This window comes from Salvia miltiorrhiza, chromosome 5, assembly GCF_028751815.1.
Source record: "Salvia miltiorrhiza cultivar Shanhuang (shh) chromosome 5, IMPLAD_Smil_shh, whole genome shotgun sequence".
In the NCBI taxonomy this organism is placed as follows: domain Eukaryota; kingdom Viridiplantae; phylum Streptophyta; class Magnoliopsida; order Lamiales; family Lamiaceae; genus Salvia; species Salvia miltiorrhiza.
This window is the reverse complement of record NC_080391.1, coordinates 11,211,281-11,221,860: the sequence shown is the minus strand read 5'-3', so window position 1 is coordinate 11,221,860 and position 10,580 is coordinate 11,211,281. Positions and strand designations below refer to the sequence as shown.

The window sequence follows — 10,580 nt, the reverse complement described above, 5'->3', positions numbered from 1 at the left end:
ATTCCAATTTTCAACACATTTTCTTTTGCCGCACGAAGTCGACATTTGTGGACAAGAGTTTTAGGTCTATTTTTTAATCACTCTTCAAATTAAAAGTTTTTTTTTTCTAAGGGGTTTTGACATATAAAATCACATACTATTTTGAATTTGTAATTTTAACGTGAATTTTGAAGTGTGATAAATTAAATTACCATTTTTTCAATTTTTACAATTTTCCCCCTATTTCTTTCGATTGTTAGATTATTGAGTTTGTGTTTACAACGATTAATTCGCCACGTAATACTCATGTTACGAAGTCGTTTTCTATAAAATTGCTTAATATTGAAAATGATGGTGCAAATACAGGATCTAACCCTTTATAATTTGGAAAAATAATAATAATTAAAATTATACAAAACAACATCGTTTAAGCCTCACAAAAACGACGTCTTCTTTACTAATCCACATAAGCTTCAATTTACCACTTTGGCAACCGAAAGAAAATTGGGGGACATAATTGCAAACATTGAAAAGGTAGAAATTTAATTCGTCACACTTCAAAAAAACTCGTTAAAATTGCAATTTCAAAATAATTCGTGATTTTATGTGTCAAAATCCCATTTTAACATTATTTCAATTTCAATTTTTTTTGTCCTCAACAACTGAAGAACTACTATGAAATAATTATCATAAGTACGATGAACTTATTGTATTTTTTAAGTCTAATAAATAGTTTTGATTTTGACCAATGCAAATATGCAATTAATATCCAAGTGGATCAAATGAACTCTTGATTAATTTTTCAATCTTACATGTGGTGTTTATAAGTAATTTTGAAAGATTTATATGTTAGTTATATATATACATATAATTTATAATTTTATTGTATATAGTGACCAATCAAGTTAAATAAAAATGTTACTTTTAAATTGAGGAAGTTGTGATTTTTAGTGAATAATTTCTTATTATATACTCTCTTCGCCCAATTTTTATTTTGGATTGTCTCATTTCAAATGACCCAATCCAAATTTAGAAATATTTAACACTATTTTTTGAAAGGTCCCACCACCACTTTACACCTTTATCACACATTTATTAATCTCCGTGCCTAATTTTTTTGGATCATTTAAAGCGGGACTAATGTAGTAGTACAATTTTTACTAAAATTATTAATTAATAATTCCCATCGATTTTTGATGGACTATATACATAGTGTCGTGTTTGTGTAAACGAAGACTATCGTATTTGGCATTGTCCATTATCGGGGCGGTGCAACTCAAAACAAGCATTGCTTTGCACAAAAACGGTTACATATATTCTCAGCATGGAATTCTGGACCCATATACAAAATACATATAATTGCCTTTTTACAGGAGGGAAGAATTACAAAAATAGGTGCATCAAATATGAGGTCGGAAGCTCACATGATAGTGCAGCTGCTAGAATCTCTGTAAAATAAATTTTACTCATCACTACACATAAAAGAAAGATATATATGAAATACGAGAAAAAGGAAGAAAGCAATTCAATATTTTGTTACCTTCTAGGTTTTTGGTAGCGGCTAAGTATTTCTTCAAACTTATCACGTAGAGGACCAGTCTCTTGCAAGTTCACATTATGAGGTCCACACATATAGGCCTGAGCTACAAATGCGAGACTTCTTTCCCTGCAACAATATTATACTTCTTCATGAGATGATCTTGTTGGAATAGGAAAACAGAAGATCGGTCGAGTTTGCACATTCATTTGCATTGAAATTTAATCCCTTACGATTCCATTTGCATCAAAGCTGGTTCTTTGCTAGGTAGTCAATATTTTCTTCCACAGAGACCAAATTTGAGTGTGCGAAACTTAAAGTGCAAGAACCTTAGGAACTCGTCGAATATGCATGATGCCAAGAATGAATGAGATGGTGATAGAAATGTACTTCGTATAATAAAAATGTACCTTCCCTCATATTCTGATAACCAAGTCATGTAGGCTGCACCAAAGTACATGGATACGAAAGGCTTGGTAAGATCTTCGACAGCCTCCACGGAGTAAGCCTTGTAGCCCAAGCCGCTAGTTGTCAATCCAGTAGATGAAGTGTTAGGATCAGATATAGACAACACAAATCGAGGTGATATTGTCAACCATTATGATTTATGAGTCAATATTCCAATTCTTCTGGCCAAGAGAAGATTATGACATTACTACCTCAATACAGCCATGCAATTACCATGTTTTATGGTAGTTGTGAGTAATAAACTGAATAGTTAATAAAAGGAGAGACAAGAGTTTCATGTATTTCACTAGCACTTTCAAAATGTTCAGTGGACATACTTGTATAGCCAACATGCTGTGGGATAGTCGACTCCCATTAGCCCTGTGTGTTGGCCGACTCCATTTATGAACCGCATGCTAACCATCTCACAGAGAGCACATAAAACAGTCTGTCCAAAGAAAAAAGGGACATGTTATTATCTGATATTTTGGCTATTGTGGTACCTCAAAAGGAGAAAGCAAAGGAAGAGGGAGAGCTGTCAATATAGACCCCAAAACAGAATCCTACAGTGGTAAATATTTTGAATATTCTTTTCTTCAATATAAACAAACTCCTAAATTGTTAATTTAAACTACATAATAGTAAAAAAGCACTGCAGTTTTAAAAGTCAATCATATACTACTAATTTAAAAAAATTCCGTTGGCTTTTGTAATATACCTAGTTAGACAGAGTTAAGCAAATTTTCTGAATGCAAACAACAGTGAGAATCTCATTTACTGCTTTCCAAGGAGAAGTGAACCACAAAAGGAATTTTGATGTCCTATTTGATTTCAAGTAAGCAAAATGCGGTACAAATTAAACAGAGTATGTAGTTTAAGAAGTCACTACTAACAGATTTATCTCCCCCTTTCTTGCTGAAGTGTTTAGACCAAATGATCTCTGCAACTGCCTGCAAGAAAAATAATTCCATTTAGTTAGTTCAATAGCTGTACAACAAAAAGGTTCTCATCACCATTAGAATAAACCATTCACCAAAATGTGTCAAACAGCAGCAAGCAGAAAGTACCACAAGATCATAAGTCAATACTCTTTAATAACATACACACAAGCATGACCAAAGCACCTCCACTGAGGAGGTTTTCTTAAAATAACAAAAATAAGCATTTACCTATTTATGTCATTTGTGCTAAAAAAAAAAGTTCCGTTTTTTATTTGTTGAACTGACTTCTGAATCTCAAATAGAGTATTCACAAACAAACTCAACATCATCATCATCACTACCAAAGCCCATCGTCATTAAATGGATTATAAAAATAACAAACAAATGACCAAAAAGCTCTATGATCAGAAAATGTTTCATTGTGGCTCTGAAACGTGCATGTCCAGAAAAGAAAAGAAAAGAAAAAAGCATTACTTGAAAGGGACAGACTCAGTAAAATTGAGTGAATGTACGAGAATCCGTATAGCAAAAGCTATCAAGCAAGAAATGAGAAGGTAAAAATAAGAGTCACCATTTAAACGAGTTGTTTCTTACCCTTAGTTCTACCCGAGAAAGATAAGGATGCTTTTCTACATCATGAGAGAATCGCACTTTCCCCCTTTTCTCACCGGATTTGGTCCATTCTTTGTTTACATCACGGTTTTTCCACATCAATTCCATGTCTTCAGGTGAAGTCTTTGAATCCCAAGTTGCATGGATTGGACCTGATCCAATACAAATTGAAAGTAAGTAAACAGCCCGTATTGATATTCTATAGAAACAAAGTTAGGTATTAAAAATATTAAGCTAGCATCATCACATACTGTGAAGTTCTGAGGCCGTAATAATACTCTCTTTTCATATTGAAAATAATAAAGTATATATAAAACAAAATGCATTAAAAATTTCAGCCACTGCATTTGATTGTCATGTAAACTACTTATCAAGAAAATTAATTGTACTTTATTGATATATTAATCCTCCAAAACCCCCCTCTCAAAAAAAATCCTCAAAAACCCAAACCAGTTTGAGCAGCAACCTAAATTTTACCAACTTCAAGGAACCGGTATACTCAGAGAATGAGAGAACTGCATGAAATTTAGATACTTCATGAATTGACCTACCTCAGATACAAATGGATCACAATGTCGATTGCCAAAAGTGCATATTATTTCTAGCGCTACATAATTGGAATATAGCTATACATGGAAAACCATGGCAGATGCAGCTCTAAAAACTTTTAGATAAGGAGTCTAACAAGATTAAGAATGTAGCTAGCATTAAATAAAAAATGAAAGTTACAAAAGCTGCTCTTCATGAATGGACTACTAATAGGTCGCAGGAGGCCTTTAAATTGTGGTATACCCCCCACCCCGCACACACATATATTTTGCATTCTGAAATTGCCCTTTTTTAAGATATTACCTCAAAAAAATACTAAGTTTTCAACATAGAGACGAACTCTTCTATAAATAAGCCGAACATCAACGATACCTTTTGTAATAACACAAAGAACAATTAAAATTATATACTATACTGAAGTTTATTGTTAGCACTACCTTTGCTTTGTGAAACTCCAGCAGCAGAGTGTGAAGGAACATCAAGTGCAAAACCAACTCCAAAGACTTTTCTGCATTTTTGGAGATGTATTCATTTAATCATACATTTGCTCTCAATAGGCATTATTAGGGCTCGTTTGCTATGTGGTATGGGATAATGTGTGATATTTTTGACTGGGATGTCTATTAATTTATTAGATATCAATATTATGTTTGGTAAGATATATAAAAAAGGTGTTAAGCTATTACACCTCTCAGCCTCAGGTGTGATACAAAATTAAAAAGATATGGATAGTAGATAACGGGCCATTAATTTATAAAGGGCTTTGATTTTTGAAGCAAACAACATATTAGGGTGCTATAGGTATCTATCCCACCCATATCATGCATAGCAAACGAGCCCTTAGAGTATTCAAATCAAGAATGCTCAAAGTCATCCAACTCCAAATCTCTATCACAAAACATGAATTAAATTGGCTGAGATTTGATGAATGACTAAAATCGGATACATAGAGCTGCTATATAATTTCCAAGACACAAATTTTATGTCCTCAAGCTCCTTTGCATGCATGAACAACATCAGGGAATAAGCAGGACTAAGACCACTTGTAATGTTACAGCATTACTTTCCTGAAGGGAAAGAAATTGAACAGAAGATGACCAAAGGGTTCTGTATGAGATGGCTGAATATACTAATTTGGGAATCCATTGACACAGCCTGAGCCTGTAAATAAGTTTATCTGATAGTGAAGCAATTACCTGGATGGAAGACTTTCCTTAACAGAAAGGTACTTTTTCCAGTATGGCAAAGTTGACTTGTGAGTTGCTTTTTTCGTGCCACCTTTATAAGCCCTAATCATGAATTCTTCACTCCTTTCTCTGTAAAAATATATTTTGCAGATATGTGATGTGTTATTTTCCAAAATAAATCCTTTGAAGGGGTGAGAAACTACAAGGAATAAGTTCAGACTAGGAATTCCAAATTCTATCCACTTACTTGTTGTCAAACTTTGACAGCCATTTCAGATAGGCAGCTGCAATGTAAACATTGAGAAAAGGTTTATACATGGGTGTGGAATCCTCAGCCATATTATAGGTTCTGTAACCCAACTCCCTGCAGGAAAGTCCAACTTCAACTCCTTTACACTAGTTTCGAATAGGCAAACTGAGTTAATTGTTACCTGATGAACCACTCAGCTATTTTTGGCGAGATTTGCATGATCCCCATCTTGACCTCGTCAGATTTCTTGTTGTAGCTTTTGGCCAGTGGCAGTCTATCACTTTCAATCTCAGCAATGGCACAAAGCATGTCCTATGGAACGTAAGGAAGTGATTAAACCAGAAACTCAAAACAGTGTGCGAGTGCTTTCGAATTGTTCTTTATTGAACTGAGCCTGAAGTGAGATCTTTCATGAACAACATGTTTATGCTCAGATAGCTTGAATAAATTGTCTGACAATTCCTACTGGCACACTTTTGTTTCTTATGGTCTTTTGTCGTTATGCACAAGTTCGCAGCTAAAGACATGAAATGTATGGCATAACATCATTGAACTAAAACAAAGATGAATTCATCCTCCACCCATTAAGCTTTATATATATAGGATGAGATTTCAAGGTCTGCCCTGATTCCCAAAACATTATGCCAAAATACCAAAATGAGAAATCGCTAAATGTTGGGAAAAAAAAATTATGAGCTACACCTAGAATTATCCGAATTTTGAAGTTCAATGTGTAGTACTTAAATTCTTAGGTATACAGTCGGGGAATTATAAAGAATTGAAAACTAAGAAATATTGTACAAGTAGTAAGTAAGAATTAAGTAGAAGTTATAGGTAATGTGAAAAAGGCCTTGCAATTCTTATTTGCAGGAGTTGATTTTCAAATTCCTGTACAGAAAGAGATAAGAAACTAAATTAAATGGGTTAGTTTAGAAGGAGAAAGGAAACTCCATTACATTTGGCAAGCACAAAGGAGAGGGTTAAATTTCTGATCAAAATATTAAACCAAAATTTGAGTGTTATGTATTGTAATATATCTATGAAAAATAATACTACATGAAAAGGAAGAAACAAGCAAAGATCATGAGAATCAGCAACCTGTGCTAGAAATTAAAACTTTCTACATCATTCATGATATATCCATAACATGGGTGATTGAGAATTGGATCGTCATACCAAATCTATTTGAGAGACAAAATGCCTTTGGACAATAATTCCTGCTACAGCCTGTTAAACAAGATAAACAAGTTACGTTGATTTCTGACATTAACTCATACTTTTGGATGGATGTGAGCTCCATAGATAGAACTGAATCAAAATTATCTAGTTTTTAAAGCTTAAGTTTGAGAAGTAAAACATTAGGTGTTCCACAAGAGTAGTATTTAGACTTCAACCTGACAGACCTGGCTCAATATTTCAGGTTCTCCAGGTACTCAGTTTTATGAGGAACATACATATTGTAAATTTCAGGTTGAACATATAATTGAATCAAGTGAAAGTATCAGTGACCTAGCAACTAAATATGGTTCAACCTTACCCTCATTTCAGTCTGTGTTAAAAAAGGCTGACCGTCAGGATCACGTGAGAGGTGGACCTTGGATCCCTTAGTCTCTCCAGCGTTAATCCACTCTGATCTTACATCAGGCTCTGCCCACATTGCCTCCAAGTCCTCAGGATCCACACAGTCATTCCAGTATCTAAAGCTGACAGCTTCCATCTTAAAATGCATGCCAAATGATGTTCGGCACATGCATCTGACAGCAGAAGGGTCAGCACAGTATTGAGACAAAGCAAACAGGAGCATAATTCTAAATTTTATACAAGAAGGCAGTTCATATTCACATGTAATAAAATGAAACTCTACAACATAATAACACACATTCACATATCCTGTTTGCTAACTCTACCTATGAGCTGAGGTAATGTCAACAGGTTATATAATGCAATGGAAGACCAGAAAGATATCTTCACTGATAACTGAAGACTGGGCATGTTATGGCAGACTGAAAAGTGGAGCTCAAAAATAAACATAATTAACCGTACATTTTATATTCTTAATATCTCCCATTTTTAACTGCTCGTCCTCAAATGGAACAGCTGTAGAACTAAGTTGTGAAACACTTCATTTTTCTTCTTCTTATTCATCACAATAATGGGTTTTTACAGATATTTCTTCCATCCTTGGACTAAAGAATTCCTTCCCCACATCGTGGATATGACCATAAAAAATTCGCTATCCTCTCCAAGGAAACTATATGACTTTAACAAATTTAAGAAATCCCACCTAAGTCTAACTGCTATGCTCCTAAAAATGGCCAAAATAAATATTACTACAAATTTGGAACACATTATCTTCTCCAATATGTCTAGATTCCCTAAGAATCAATAACCAAATTTGCCAATATTTTACCGCATATCACGAAGCCAAAGCAGTAGAGCGCGTAAAAAAGTTCCCAATGAGGCAGCCTAAATACATATCAAGGATGAAGGCAGGAAGGTGATCGAACTAGGCCCGCCAACACAAAGATTACAATCTCCACGCCCACCAATCGCCAAAAATATCGAAATTAAGCATACAAAACAACTAAATCAAACAATGCCAATATGATGTAACTTCCTACAATCAATAAAACCTTCTGCAGTTCCCGCCATAGTTGGCTAATATTGGAGAAATGCATGTTTTTCTTCAATGTGCAGCAATAGATACATCGAACAGTCATCTCTAACGTGAAGAAAATCGCACAACAGACCAAAAAAAACATACGCTTCAAATCTAAATACACAAAATGCACCACTCCTTCATTTACAATAAATAAATAAGTAATAAGAAGCTAGAAAGAAGAAAGGAATTAAACTCGATCAGGTAAAAGGAGATGATAAAATGTGTTTACCTGCGATGGATTGCAGCACTGGGTGGAGGAAATGGGAAGGGACCTCGATTTCACTTGTATTTTTGAAAAGATAAATAGAAAAGTTTGAGCGAAGAAATCGGATAATTTGAGGCAATGCAATGGATCAAAGTTGATAAGAACAAATTCACAAAAATTATGGGAATTGAGTTGGTTGGGTTTGATCTGACGAGCTGTTGAAGTTTCCTTTTACGCCGTTGAATAGAGGCTGTCCGATGTGATACGTGGCTTGTCCCACCGCTTTGCGCTCTTGCCAAACAAATATTTGCCGCCATCCCATCATAATGTATTCTCCCTCCCTCCATTATGCTATCCATTTTAATACATGGTTAATGTCCATTATGGTATCGATTTTAATACATGGCTAGTTTTATTAAATAAATAGTTTTAACTTAAGATTTTTGGCATTAAATATTAATCATTTTACTGTTCAGATTTTGGTTAGTACTATATCACATCTTTTTATAATTATTAAGTGTGAATGGACTTTAAAATATGAAACAAATATGGGATCATGTATAAAATAGAAGTACTACATTTTTTGTGGATTGATCACACGGACAAATGTTTAATACTCTGTTCTTCTATATTAAATTTTGGGTAAATATCATATTAAACCTTGAACTATATCCGCTTTATCAAAAATACCTTTAAACTTTTGAAATGCTCTAAAAACCCTCAAACTATCAAGATTTTATCAAATATATCCCGCATCTCTTTTCCGACCACCAGAAATATGATGTGGCTCGCCGGATGCCACAGTGTAATTTAAAATCTATTTTTTTTAATCCATGTCATTTTTTTATTCTCTTTTTTTAATCCATCCTGGAAATTAATTTAGGGCTCATCAAGTGTAGTCGAAAAGGGGCGAGAAAGGCGTAGCATCTACTGCCGCTGCCTTGACGTCGAGATCGACGGAGAAAGAGGTCGCCGGTGATGGCATAGAGGATGCGGCGAGTCGGCAGGAGAGGACGTCGTAGCGTCGGACCAGAGCGGCGACAACCTCGGCTTTAGAGGGGCCTCCGACAACCGCAAGGGAGACGAGGGTCCCCAACAGAGAAAGCGCGGCGACGCTGTGAGCAAACTCCAACAGCGGCGGCGGAAATCTAGAACAGAAGAGAAGAGAGAGCAGAGTCGATGTTGACCTGAATCGAAAGGCTAGGGCTCGATCCATGAGCAGATGAAGGACTTTAGTGGTGCTGCGATCTCCGGCCAAGGGAGGCGCGGCGACGTCAACCCCGGGGCGGTGACCGGCAATTTCAGACGAAGGAGCTAGGGCTCGACATTTTCCCTTCAATTGTGTGCTTTCAGCGAGGAATTAAAGAGGGAACTGAGACGCAGAGATAGACAGAAGGCGACTCAGGCTAATCCAAGCAAATCACGCGGTCCGACGCCTACGACGAGTCGACGAGGCAATACGCGACGCCGTGGAGAAGCGCCTCGAAGTCCGGCTCGGGCGGGGTGGAGACCGACGGCGGCGCTCCTCCAGCAGGGCGGTCAACCCGCCGATTTGAGGCGGCGGTAGCAGCCCCACGCGGGGTTTCAGGGGGCGGCGACCTAGACTTCGGGCGAAGCAGCATCAGATCTGGGCGGCGGCGTTGCTTCAGCAGCGGCGACGTCGGGGTGACGGTGGTTCCAGGCGTGGTAGCGCGGCGCGACAACGATCGAGAGCGAGAGAGACGAGAGATGTGTGTAGGTGTGTTTCAGCGATGGAGAAGAAGAAGGGGCGTTGGCTCAAGCAGAGAGACGCCGGCGTGGAGGCGGACGGCGCCGGTTCGCGCCGATCGAGCATTCGCTGGCCTCAGGCGGCGGCGGCAGAACCGAGAGAAGGGAAGGAGATGAGGAGATCGAGCATTCGCTGGCCTCAGCCCTAAATTAATTTCCAGGATGGATTAAAAAAAGAGAATAAAAAATGACATGGATTAAAAAAATAGATTTTAAATTACATTGTGGCATCCGGCGAGCCACGTCATATTTCTGGTGGTCGGAAAAGAGATGCGAGATATATTTGATAAAATCTTGATAGTTTGAGGGTTTGTAGAGCATTTCAAAAGTTTCAGGGTATTTTTGATAAAGCGGGTATAGTTCAAGGTTTAATATGATATTTACCCTTAAATTTTAGAATAATTCATAAATTTAAAAGAGTAAGATGATTCACGCTCGGAAAAT

At 36.7% G+C, this 10,580-nt stretch overlaps 1 protein-coding gene across 1 annotated transcript; it reads right to left on the bottom strand.

Annotated features, from left to right (window-relative positions):
• Positions 1–1,271: 1,271 nt before the first annotated feature.
• On the bottom strand, positions 1,272–8,690 carry LOC130985999 (uncharacterized). The gene is made up of 13 exons (XM_057909251.1): positions 8,394–8,690; positions 7,040–7,256; positions 6,679–6,729; positions 5,684–5,814; positions 5,500–5,616; positions 5,262–5,381; positions 4,503–4,573; positions 3,499–3,668; positions 2,857–2,913; positions 2,302–2,411; positions 1,927–2,040; positions 1,520–1,645; positions 1,272–1,427 (listed from the first exon to the last, which is right to left on the bottom strand). The coding sequence occupies exons 2-13, from the start codon at positions 7,250–7,252 to the stop codon at positions 1,400–1,402; spliced, it is 1,308 nt and encodes a 435-aa protein (XP_057765234.1). The 5' UTR covers positions 7,253–7,256; positions 8,394–8,690; the 3' UTR covers positions 1,272–1,399.
• Positions 8,691–10,580: the final 1,890 nt, after the last annotated feature.